The following is a 13,509-nucleotide window of genomic DNA, read 5'->3' as shown; positions in this document are numbered from 1 at the left end:
CTGCAAAGTAGTTGAGTCATATTAATCAGGTAAAAACTATATAAAATAAATCTGAATGATTCAATGTAATTACTGTAATAAGGGGAATATAACACTTAACCATGCATTTTTGTAAAATGGGCAGTACAACAATATATAAAGATATAAATTATATTTCAAACATTAGAAGTATGTTGATGATAGTCAGACAAATCTCTATTCCAGGTTGCACTGTGTAGTGTAGTGTAGTGTTTTTCAAACTCAGCAACTTTAAGATAGGTAGGCTTCAACTCCTAGAATTCCCAATATAGCATGGTGGGTAGGGAATTCTGGGAACTCCATCAACCTGGACCTTGTACCTGGAGGATATATAGACGGGGACAAACAAACTGAAACTGAATCTCAACAAGATAGAAGTGCTGTTTGTCCAGAAAATAATCTGGTTCTTCATCTATTTCCGTCATGTCTTTAGATGAAATAAGATCATTCTTGAAGGAGCAGGTCCACGTCTTGTGGTTATCCAAAAGTCACAGCTATTGCTAGGTAAGTAGGTGACTGGGAGAATGAAGGTCTTTTTCTGAGTTCAGATGGTATGTCAGTTGTGGAGAGAGGTCCTTCCTTTCCTATTGCACAATTTTGTCATCTCTGGAATGAATTACTGCAATGTATTGAAGAAGGGTCTACCTCTGAAGACAGCTTGGGAGCAGTAACTCCTACAAAATGTTTCTACATGCCTTTTAGACTAGAAGGTCAAAAATCAGAAGTCAGTCTTTCCCACTATCATACTGATTTGTTGTGAATTTGTTTGGTTGAAATGTATTATAGAAATACTGTCTCAAGGCAGATTTAGCAGCAATGAAAAAGAACCAAGAGGCTATAATTGAAGAGATAATATCACAGTTTGTGTCTACATTGAGTATTTTTGGCTCAATTAATTTACTTTTACTGGCTTGCACCCCTAGCTTGGCTAGGCAGTTGGCTTCAGTCTTCATTCATATGGCCCCCAATCTGATGTCATTTGTTGTTCTTGGAAGCCAAAATGAATGAATAGTTGCACCTGCTTAGAACATTGCTATTCTCTCCATCAAGGTCTCTCAACAGGAAGGAGCTCTCCAGCAACTCTTCCAATTGGGATCCAGTTCTAAAACCACTAAGCCGTAGTGTTAATATCTATTATTTATTTCAGAGACAAGGCTGGAAGAGGTATTTACAAAATCTGCTTGTTACTAAAGCCTGTGTTCTGATTTTTCCCCACTATTTTGTCTTCCATAGCGTTGGCAATTACTCATTGGTAGAAGAATAATTATGAAGTGAATCCAGTCAAAGAGCAATGAATGTGATACGTTCAGTTCTCCCCCTTCATCACCAAACAGCTAGCTCTTGGACACAAATGGGAATTTAACTTCACCTGTGACAATTGAGAACTAATTATTGCGGGCCCAGGAACATAGGAAGGGGCTTATTTTCATCTTTGTCCCTAGGAGGATCTCACCTTTACTGGTCTGTATCATACCACCTGTCAAACCATTATGGCACATTCATTAAACATAATGGATGTTTTTACTGAAGGCTCAATTATTTCTTCATTATGATGGATCCAGGTGCCTCTATAACTCACAGGCCTGGAAGCCTAGAAATGTAGCATATGATGGGAAATTAAATTGTCATAGCAGCTGTGGGTTCAAGGCAGAGTTGAGCACATTAAGTAGAAAAATCTGGTTTTGATTTTGGTTCTATTTAATCTGTGGCATTGTAATGGGAGGATGCATTGCCATATTTAATCCGTATCTTAAGCCCATAATGATTTAATTTATTTTTAATTGCATTTAAATTGAACCAAATTTTATTTTTTTTCTTACCTCCACTTATTTGTTTTGATTTCTCTTTTGGGTGGGAGGAAGGGGCTAATATCACTTTAGCCAAGTCACCTTGAGCCTGAATACAGTTGTATAATGATTAACTTGGAACTTGTGGTCCATCAGATCCAGCCGGTACAGTCATGCTATGCCCTCAAGATGTTGGGATTACAACTCTCATAATCACTGACTATGTTGCAAGGTTTATGGAGCTTGAACCACAAACATGTGGCATGTGCCATTCGATATGTGTTGTATTTAAGTATCTTGGTGAACTCAAAAGCTGGCATGCTTTTTGTCAACACTGGCATTGTATAAATATGTATTTTTGAATTTTCTTTTAAGGCTATAATTTGCTATGCTTTTTTTGTGGAACACAGGTGATCTATTTTTTTCACAACATTAATATGCACATGTGTACAGTATTGCATTTATATATCTTTTTCCTCTAGAAACTCTCTCTGTGTGTGTGTGTGTGTGTGTGTGTGTGTGAGAGAGAGAGAGAGAGAGAGAGAGAGAGAGAGAGAGAGAGAGAGAGAGAGAGAGAGAGAGAGAGAGAGAGAGGAGGAGGAGGAGGAGAGGAAAGAGATGAGATCTGATCTCATTTTCTTCCCAAAGCAGTAATCCTGTGAGTTTAGTTGGCCATTGAGAGAAAATGACTTGCTCTAAATCCCCTAGTAAGCTTCAGGGTTGAAAGGAGGGGCTTGAATGTAAATGTAAAAAGTTGAGATTTGATTTTAATGTTTGATTTTACTGCAACAGAGAGAGCCGGAAATCAATGCCTTTTGTTTCTTCCCCTCCCTTTCTTCACACCGTTTTTTGTTTTCCCTTTTTCTACTGTTGTCCCCTGCTATTTGCTTTTGTATTTTCACATTTTATGTTATAAATGAATAAAACTAATAATAATAAAAAAGAATAATATGTTAACCATTACTAAAAGCAATTCTGAACTATTTTGGACACGAAACATCCTGAAAAAAAAAAAAAAACAGAACGGTAAACAAGTCACTACATGGAAATGTTCAGGAAGTCACCTGCAGTTTAAGTTTACCCAAAGGAGACTTTGCTTTGCTTAAAGGGGGGGGGGGGTGGTCCATTGATGGAGACAAGTATGCAAGGGACTGAATAGACTTAATTCAAAGAAAGAGGAAAAGAATTCATGGGATTGCTAAAATATTTCTATTTTTTTAATGATGTATTAGATCACACTCATCTCATGTTCATGCTGATTGTCATAATCAGGCACCAGAAATTTTCTGTCCTTTGGTACTTTTGGACTGGTTTTCTTTTTCTGCCTTCCATTGCAGCTTCATTCCTGAGTTTGCTTCTGGCCAACTGTCCTGCATAACTCATTAGGCTGCATGTTTGCTTTCCTGTTATTTTCTAGAACCTCCTAATCCGAACTACTGTACATGATGTGACTTGATGGGTGCTTGATTAAGGAGTTTTTGTGTGTGTGTGTGTGGCCAAAACTGCAATGAAGATTTCTTTCCTTAAAATTCAAACCATCCGCAACCTTTCTGTTTCAAACGCCATCTTTCATCACACAGCTGAATCAATCATTTTATTAAAAAAAACCTGTTTGTAGTGAGCGAGATATACATTTTTAAATTTAAATATATTTTAACTGCATTTTCTGTCAAAATATGTATTTTTGTGTTTCGAGTGCTTTATTTTTTTTGAACTGCAGCAGAATCTTTGTGAGGTTCAAGAGTTGTTGGATGGTTCCTTGTAGATAAATCACTACTGTCCAAATTCCACAAAGACTGAATAACATCGACACAGGCAAAAAAAGTACTTGAAATAAATATATGTTTTCCAGCTTCTTATACACAAATGGGGCCACATTGAAAGAAAAACTTTAAAATTGAAGGAATGCAAAAAGGGAATCTCAGTCTGATCACACTAGGATGTACAGGCTAGTTATGGTGCCACAGGTAGGTGACTGAAAAAGTTAATTACCAATTTTTATTATCTTTAAGCATTTCTCAGTAACGGCCAGGTTGTTTTGTTTTCCTTCAGCTTGATTTGGCATGGTATTTATTATAATACCGATTTGGCATATTATTTATTATAATATTCAAAATCTTGAATATCCTGGGAATAAAGCAATAATCTGTTAGTACTACCATCCTGTTTTGCCCCATTGCTGCTTTGCTGATGACAGGCTACCATCAATCCTGTGGGGAGGGGAGGGAACCAGTGGGTGGGGGAGGGAAGACAAACCAAAACCACTCTGAGTTTCTGGCGGAGATATCAGCTGGTGACCCCAAAGTCCTAAGCATGGGAATGGAATGTGACCATCACGGAGCCTGCCAAGTAGAGAACTGTTACCAAAACAATTTATTTGAATCCAATTGGACACCAAGGAGAAATGAGTGGAGGAAGAACTTGGGAAAGGGGAAAGTAAGTAGGCACTTTTCACGTGCAAATCTCAAATCTGCCTTTTTCTCTCTTGTAATCCCTTGGCTTTAATAAAAGTATATTTTTCACTGCGAATGCAGTCAAAGGATCTTTCTTAAATGACCAAGCCAGGACAAGTCTGACATAATCATTAATTTGACAAAGTGAAAACTGAGTGACCGCTATTTAAATCCATATCCAGGCATATTGTTGAACAGTCACTAGCTAGCTTCACTCAATAGACAGGACATAAAGTTTGTATCTTGCTTGGACAGAATAGGGCTTATGAATTATAACTTATGACTCCAGATATGAACCAGCTGCATCTGTTTTCTTCAGTTATCACAGTCAGCAATTTTAGGATTCACAGGATGATGTCTGTGGGCATATATCTTGTTAACAGAGCTTGTTAATGCTAAATGAATTCTATAGGCATTGTTAAAAAAATAAAAATGATAGTTAACTACTTTGTTTGGAAATATGTCAGCTGTTTATTTAAAAAAAAAACAAATATAAGAATACTAGGGAAAGCACACAGCTTCTCTGCAAGTTTGCCTAATGTTTTATGACTGACTTGGCACCCATTTTGTGAGTAGTCAGTTCTTTCATGGAAATCTTTTGTGAGACTACTTTATGATATTCAATTCAGCTATGCTATATTTATTCAAAAGTGACTTTTTAAAGCCTGGGTAATAGGAACATGTGTTTATGAAATAATACAAGAGGCTGGAACATAGAACAAATCTTTTCCTCCTTTTCAAAAAAAGAAAATCTCAAAGTATGCCAGCATAGGACTAAGTCTCAAACCATGTTTGTATAGTATGTAAGAATCTAACCCTGTTTTATTTTACCCAATATTTATTGGAATATGGAAAAAACAACATATGTTCAAAATAAATGGGAGGCAAATTATTCCTTCCTTGAGAGGTCCCTTATGATCCCTGAGCTTGGTTGTTCTCTTGCAGTTGTTTCATTACCCAAACTAGATAACATCATCAGTGCTAGTCATGTTACCTAGTTTGGTTAATGAAACTTCTGCAAGAAAAGAACCAAAACAACCAAACCACAACAATCAGAGAGCATCAAGGACCGCTTATTTCTACAATAGATAACTCTTCCTTTCTTAAAAACTGTTGTAAGTGGAACGAGGCAGTGTCTTCCGTGAATCATTATTGGGAATAAAATACTGATATATAATACTTTTTATAAAAAGGGGATTCTCTATATTGTTTGCAGTAGTTTGGGAGGTGTTGAATAAACAGTTTATTATTGACACTTCTCTTGACTTAGGAAGGCTACCAAACAGAGCAAAGATAGGGTTCCTAATGATAATGGCACAACAGCTGTTCCTAATGAACAGGACTAATTAATGATTTGTTCTGCTTTTTCTTTTTATGGGTGAGGGCAGAGCTTAATGTTAAAGTTGGCAAATGTCTAATTTCTTGCATGTAGGCCAGGTGCAAATTTTTAAGTGACTCACAAGTGCATAAATAGAGGGTTATTTTCTTTGCCTTTGCGCTTTGAAACAAAACAAAGAAATATTAGCTGGGGAAAATTGGAGGTGAGATAAAAAAGAAGTATCATTCTTAACTGCAATAGATAGGCCTCAGTTTATTACCACAACAGAGCCCAAAATTTTCATTGCTAAGCAAGATAATTGTTAAGTAATTTTGCCCCATTTTATAACTTTTTATGCTATAGTTGTTGAGCAAATCACTTAAGTGGTCATTAAGCAAATCTGGCTTCTTTCCACTGACTTTACTTATCGGAAGCCGGCTGGGAAGGTTATAGATAGTGATCACATGACTCTGGAACACTGCAACTGTCATAAATACATGCCAGTGGCCAAGTACCAGAATTTTGATCACATGACTATAAGGAAGCTGTAACAGTTGTAAGTGAAAAACTGCTCATAAGTCATTTTTTTTTAGTGTTTTAACTTCAAAAAGTCCATGAGTCATAAAAGAGCCAAGGTTGCCTACCCCTGGCCTAGGCAATCTTTTGTCCCCACCCTTCCCAAATGGCTGTGAATTCAGCTCCTTTAAGCATAAAAAAAGGCAACTGGGTGATTTGGGCTAGTCATTCTCTGTCTCTTAACCCTACAACTCTCAGGGTTGTTGTGGGGAAAATAGGAAGTGGAAAATTACAATGACTTCTTTAAACCAGGTAATGTAAGGCAGAGATGTCAAACTCCCGGCCCACGGGCCAGTTGCATCATATGGAGGCCGCACCCATCCCAGCTCTGGCAATGCAAAAAAAAGGAACAATACGTTGCAACACGTCACGTGACGTGGCAAGTTTGACATCCGTGACGTAAGGCATATGTAAGGGCCTGAGAAAGGCTTTTCTGAAATAGCATTTTAAAAATTAGGGCAAATTGAAATGACAAGATATGAAGTTATTTTTAACTACATCTACAACTATAAATTATCTGGTCCAAAAAGTATCATCTCAAGCTTCTGAAATAGTAATAGTAGTAAAGTTGGAAGGGACCTTGGAGGTCATCTAGTCCAACCCCCTGCTTGGGCAGGAAACCCTACACCATTTCGGACAAATGGCTGTCCAGTCTCTTCTTAAAAACTTCCAGTGTTGGAGCATTTACTGCTTCTGGAGGCAATCTGTTCCACTGATTAATTGTTCTCACTGTCAGGAAGTTTCTCCTTAGTTCTAGGTTGCTTCTCTCCTTGATGAGTTTCCACCCGTTGCTTCTTGTCCTGCCTTCAGGTGCTTTGGAAAATAGCTTAATTCCCTCTTCTTTATGGCAGCCCCTGAGATATTGGAATACTGCTATCATGTCCCCCCTTGTCCTTCTCTTCGTTAAACTAGACATACCCAATTCTCGTAACCGTTCCTTATATGTTTTAGCCTCCAGTCCCCTAATCATCTTTGTTGCTCTTCTCTGTACTCTTTCTAGAGTCTCAACATCTTTTTTACATCGTGGTGACCAAAACTGGATGCAGTATTCCAAGTGTGGCCTTACCAAGGCATTGTAGAGTGGCATTAATACTTCACGTGATCTTGATTCTATCCCTCTGTTACTGCAGCCTAGCACTGTGTTGCCTTTTTGGCAGTTGCAGCACACTGCTGGCTCATATTTAGGTGATTGTCTACTAGGACTCCGAGGTCCCTCTCACAGTTACTACTATTGAGCATGGTGCCACCTATGCTGTACTTGTGCATTTGGTTTTTCTTGCCTAAATGTAGAACATTGCTTTTTTCACCATTGAATTTCATTTTGTTAGTTAGTGCCCAGTGTTCAAGTCTGTCCAGATCCTTCTGTATCTGAAGCCTGTCTTCTGGAGTGTTGGCTATTCCTGCCAGCTTGGTGTCATCTGCAAATTTGATGAGTTCCCCATCTTTCCCTTCATCCAACTCGTTGATGAAGATGTTGAAGCGTACTGGGCCCAAAATATCTAACATCCTACAGTCTACAACCTGAGGCTACAGATATGGCCTTTCAAAATCCTTAATGCAGCTTGACGGGAAGGGAAAATGATTAAATGCATGGGAAATAACAATACTGCTTATATTGAATTATTTTAATTGCATTTCAAGTTTAATTAGATTTAATCAGAGATTTTTATTTTGGCCTTGCTTACTTTTGGAAGTGGAACCTGGGCAACACCCTTGAAGGCTTGCGTGTATCATTGCAGAAATTGCTTTACCCATCAGGTGGAGAAATGAACGTCAGTTTAGGTAGTTTTAAAAGGGAATGGAATTCATGACCAAATGCCTTGATAGCTGTGAATATCTTCTGAGTCACCAGGAGGAAGCATTAAATAACAGCTGTTGAGAAGAAGCACTGGAATTTGTTGCCTTTCTCTCCTGCTAGTGAGCTTTCACAGGACACACGGTCAACCACTGTGTGACAGTAAATGCTGAAGCAGATGTGCCCTTGGCCAGATCTAGCAGGAGGCATTTCCTAATGACTTTTTTTTTTTTTTTTTGTAAATTAAGGACATTTTGTTCTATAGCAGGGGTAGTCAACCTTGGCTCTTTTATGACTCGTGGACTTCAACTCCCAGAATTCCTACTGGCTCAGGAATTCTGGGAGTTGAAGTCCACGAGTCATAAAAGAGCCAAAGTTGACTACCCCGGTTTTAAAGTGACTTCAAAGAATAGTGCTTCTTCTTCTTCTCCCCCTCCCCCAATTGTCCCTTGGTTGTAATTTCAGATATGCAAGAAGATTGAAGATAATATTGATTCCTGAGATGCAAATGGTTCCTATGAAAATGTAAGCCTGGCTTGCAGCATAGAAAGCCATATTTATTTGGTTTTTTGAAACTATAGTATATCCTGTGCTTGCCTACTAAGCCAAGAATCACTTTCCCAGAGATGTAGCATTGGAATAATACTAATACACTTCTTCCTGAGCTGGAACTCTGGCAGTGAGATCCTGCAGCCAGCTTGAACTGAGTGCATCAGAGGGCTCAAAGTTTGTCCCTCTGCCCTTTTATCCCCTGTTTGGGTCTCAGCCAAGGAGTGTTCCTGTTCTCATAAGGGATACCCATCTTGTGACCTTTGGAAAATGGCTGTTGATTATGTTCCTGGCAAATGGAATGGAAAACTGCCTTTTGCTCAACTCATGGCAGATCAGGAAGACAGCGAACCTGTTCCATAAACGATTCAGAGCATGGTAGTTAAGCAGCAGCATTTTAACATTTGCCCATTTTAAATGATGCGACATTGAGTGCCTGACGCCAGAGGCAGCAGCTAAATGGTTCCTCCCCCAGATTTTTCTGTTTACATAAGGAAATGCAGAACCATCTGAAGAAAGGTTACTGCAAACAGATCCTCCTCCTCCAATTTCCTGCTGTTACCTGAAAAATGGATTCTCAGAGGAAAAAAAAATACAATAAAGCAGCATTTAAAAAATGCACTTCAGAAAGCACAATAAAACGATATAGGAAAACCAACACCTAAACAGCAGGCATAATGCTGACGATCAGCCCTGCTGCAATAGCACTAAGATGAAATTTAACAGTTAGAAAAGACAATATCATTTTTTTTTACTTTGTGCCAGAAAATCAATGAGGGGAGGGGAAGTTAGAAGGAATTACTTATTTGATTTGTTTTCAGCATTTTGGATATTTGGTGTAATTAGCTCATGTTTGGGGAAAAAAAATAAACATGAAGCTGAGAAGGACAGAACTTAGATAGCTCCATGGGTATCCAGGAGGACAGGTGCCAAAAATGTCAAGAGAACAGTCATAACTGTGCAATTGAAATTTTGGCTTCCTTCTACATGTGTTCTGATTGGGGTGGGGCTTCAATCTCATAGTCGGGGCTTCCCCTTCTGACTTATTAATGCCTTTCCTGCAGATATTCCAGGATAGAGGGAATTAAATACTGCAGCCCAAGTGACCCATGCAATGTCCATAGCTCCAACTGTCTTATTTTCATCTTCCAACTGGTTCTCTGAACCCTGAGGTGACAAGGCCAGACAAAGGCTCTCCCATATAGCCCATCCGGAAGGATCTACCTGAGTCATGGGAAGAAAATCCAAGAGGATGAAGCCAGCAGGTTTCCTATTGCAGTTCGGAGTCCATTTAGGAGCTATCATTTCCAATTAAAGAAGATTCCTTTAGAACCATGATTGGATGCAGGAGAAAGGAAGCACTTCACTCTCCTTTTGGGAAGTGTGTGACACTGAATTGCTCAGAATAGGAATTCCCTATGGATTCCCTTTTTTAACAAATCCCTTTATGGGGTTTCAGCCTGATCCTCAATGTATGTTTCCCAAACGTCTCCTACTTTCATTTTTCATAGAATGGATATCTGTTTCTCTAATGAAGGTAATTTCAAGTCTTGCAAGGCTGGGATTGGCAACTGAAGGCATAGTTTGAATTTTGAAAGCAAGTGATAGATGCAATTTATGCCATTTGCCTTAATTGCATCAAAACGTCAAGGACTTAAAGTGAGAAACAGTGAGAAAATGCTAATTTATTAGGAAGCAAACTAGCCACGTCTAGTATGTTTACTATCTCCACTAGGAGCTGCTACTTAAACTTCCCCACTGTCTGGTACGATGCTGGATCAAAAGCAGGACCAGATATACATTACCAGGGATGACCATAGACAACGGGAAGATTAAAGCTTTAAACAAATGAAACTGTAAATTTTCTCTCCACTTTTTCTTACCAGAGAGTTTCTCCAACCATTTCTCAGAATTTGATCATTAATTGCAGGTGCAATATCACACCTAATTCACGTATTTTTTTTCCCTTACTTGTGCCCATGCTTTGTGTCCTCTGCCGTATCCCAGCATCCCTGTGCATTGCAATAGATGGAAATGTCATTTCCTATTTGTTTCTTTTAAAGAAGTTTCAGACAAAGCTGCAGAGTATTAAGATAGTCTTTTGTAAAGGCTTTTACCTGCTAGAGGTTATGTCTGGAATGGAGATATAGTTCCCTACATACCTGGAGTACACTACATGGGATACAGATTGGTTTCCACTGGGAAATAAGAGCATGAGCAGCTCGACTTGATTTTTTTCTTGAACCCATCGCTTTTTGCTCCTGATAGTTTCCCTCTGCTTGTACTCATTTTGGGCTCAGGCATTAACAGCTGACCTGCCTTTTCGGGGAGGGGGTCCATTAGACAGGTCTTTTGCACTTCCCAATTGCCTGAAAATATAACCATCTCAGATTGAAGCTGGAAAATGCTTCATTGCTTCTCTCTTCTAATCTGCTAGCTAATAAAAGGATTGAGCCTGCAATTTGTTGGTCATTGCCTGCAATTTGAGTAAGGATGGACATGATTCAATGGATACCAGGTGTCTATTTCCTCTGCCTCTTGTCTAATGCATTCATGGAAAACCACTGCTAAGGCTGGTACAATTGTGTACACAAATTGGGTGGTGGTAGGGAGTGTTTCTTAATTGACTTCTCTACTCAATTTTATCTTGTTTAAATACATATTTGCCCTTCAATCAATCAGTGGAGGAGGTCCCAGGGCAAACAGACCATAGTCTTTTTTACAACAATTACACCAATACCTAATTGGTCTCTGAATGTCAAAGAAAGCAATTGCTCTTTTCTGCATGGCCTGACTTTTGTATTTTCTTTTAACACTGGTTTGCTTTCTCCTGAATGTTTGACTCACCATACCTGCTGATAATTGAAAGCAATTTTTTTCTAAAACATCTCCTGGTTCCCTGTGTTGTTTGAGAATTGATGCCCCTCCAAGACCTTAATAAACATTTTCTCCAGCAAGAAGAGAGCAACAAGTCTTGTTCTAGAGGTAACAAAATTTGGGAGAAGCTGTAGAACATCCTGGATTGTTCCTTTCTCTCTTTATTTTTTTCCAATCACAAAAAATCTACTTTAAATGACAGGATAATACGTTCCCAGTAATTTCCAAATAAAAGTTGGAATTTTTTTTATGAGCACTCAGGCAAGGGTACAAATTTGTTTTGCAGATTGAGGGAGTTTGGAAAGAAGGACTGCCACTTCCTGTATGAAAGGTGGCCAATGTTCTTTCTCATGATGGTGCTATGGTTGGATTTAAAAACAGCCTCTCTTTTTTGTAAAGCTCCTAGAAAATCAGTTTAGATATCACAGCTTTTAAAATACTGGGCACTTAGAAGCTGACAGGTTAAGTCCAGTGGTGGGATTCAGTCAGTTCATACCACTTTGGCAGAACCGGTAGCTAATTTTTTTTTGCCTGGGCCCCGAATGGACTTCTCGAAGCAGCATCCGCTCAGAGAACCGGTTGTTCACATATTTGAATCCCACTACTGGTTAAGTCCATGGCAAAAGACAATTTTCCCCTTTCCTCAGAAAGAAACCCTTTATGCCAAATCCTTTATATAATACTGGGTATAAGCAACTCTGCATGTCAGGAGAAGGTTCATTTGGCCTCTATCTTTCTGTCTGTCTGTCTGTCTATCTAATCTATATCTCTGCTACCTAATCACTGGAGTCGCTTTTAAGATTCCATATTTGCCTGTTGGATAAGGTATTTGGAAGCCCATTGCCTCTCTCTCAAACCAACACCTTATCATTTGTAGTAATTTTTATTTTCTTCTTGATTGCTATTTTGCTTTAATGAGTGTTTCCTGGATCAGCCTTTTCTGAATTTAAATGCATCTCTTTGAGATGAGGGACTGATCTCTGATTATATAAATAGCATCTGAGACAAATGAATTCTCTCTCTGTGTTGTATGTAATGGAAGAAGCGTGGATAATGGTTGTTACTGATCAAATTATAATTGCTTATATGACAGAAAGAATAAATTATTAATTACATGATTGAATAGTAATAATTCAACTACATTTTATTTTAATCACAGAAAAAGTGGTGAAATCTGGTGTTCATGTTGTCTAAGGGCATCCACAGGAGGAAGATTAAAATGTCAAGATGGCGGTTCCACTCCATAATTGGTGCCCCACTCTTTTTAACATGCTTCACATGTGTGGCTTCAAAGTTGTGATTATGGTGTCCATCTTGACTTTTTAAATCCCCCATGGATATCCTTGGTTTTTCCTCTATCTCTTACTGTTATGTCCTGAGCCTGTGCAAGCAGGCTCGGGACATTGCAAACGGTTCCGGCAGGTGCAAGCTGCCCAGGACCAGACAGGCTGTCACCAGTACTTGTGCGCAAGCGCAAGTGCTGGCGCGCCAAAAGTTGCAGATTTACCCGGGGATGGCCTATATAAGAGGCCAGGAGTTTTGGGTGTTGTCGGCGTCTTCTAACTGTAAGCTGAACACATGAATAAAGAAGTTTCCTGAGAACTACAACTGCTTCTCGTGTCTTGCCATTTCGCGAAGGACTCAACAGTTACTTTTTTGAGCAAAGTTCCATCACACACCCCAAAGCCACATGTGGCTTGTGAATCAGGTAGCCTAGCAATTGTAGAGCCCTAATGTACAGCATTGTTTCATGAGGGAATGAAAATGACAATGCTTCTATGTCCAGCCACACCATAGACAAATTAAAGATGATAAAGTGGAGTTCCTGGGCTTAGCAGCTGTTTATTTGGGGGCCAGGGGTAAAAAAAATCAAGATAGCATCCATGATGATACAATCCTACTTCTTGGGGGGGGGGTATATTGCATATAAAAAAAGAGACCAGGGCTTGGTCATCATCTTGGCTTTAGTGACTCTCCCCTTGCAGTCACCACAGTTTCCAATTGTGGGCCTCATCCCTGGCTGAATTACTGCTCAGATCAACAAAGGATCATGAGCTGTTTTTTGCTTTTTCTTGTTATTGCACTCATTACTGCACCATCAATCCCAGAGCTGTCTGTGGCAATTAATTACTTCAA

At 39.0% G+C, this 13,509-nt stretch overlaps 1 protein-coding gene across 4 annotated transcripts in view; it reads left to right on the top strand.

Annotated features, from left to right (window-relative positions):
• The window catches only part of TMEM101 (transmembrane protein 101), a 55,956-nt gene that overhangs the window by 19,478 nt on the left and 22,969 nt on the right, over window positions 1-13,509 (top strand). The window contains exons 5-6 of one of the 4 annotated variants that reach the window (XR_005559776.1): window positions 452-522; window positions 1,252-2,914. The exons of 2 other annotated variants lie outside the window; for them this stretch is intronic. Coding sequence is in view for 1 of the 2 variants with exons in the window: in XM_039368414.1 (XP_039224348.1) it covers window positions 452-460 (9 nt within the window). In the remaining variant the exon portion in view is untranslated. Of the gene's footprint in view, window positions 1-451; window positions 2,917-13,509 lie in introns of those variants that run through there. One more of the 4 variants, XM_039368414.1, reaches the window with a different exon arrangement.

The sequence above is a fragment of the Crotalus tigris genome, unplaced genomic scaffold (genome assembly GCF_016545835.1).
Source record: "Crotalus tigris isolate CLP2741 ecotype Arizona unplaced genomic scaffold, ASM1654583v1 scf7180000020776.491700, whole genome shotgun sequence".
Classification (NCBI taxonomy): Eukaryota; Metazoa; Chordata; class Lepidosauria; order Squamata; family Viperidae; genus Crotalus; species Crotalus tigris.
The sequence above is the reverse complement of the archived record's forward strand: the minus strand, read 5'-3'. Positions and strand labels throughout refer to the sequence as shown.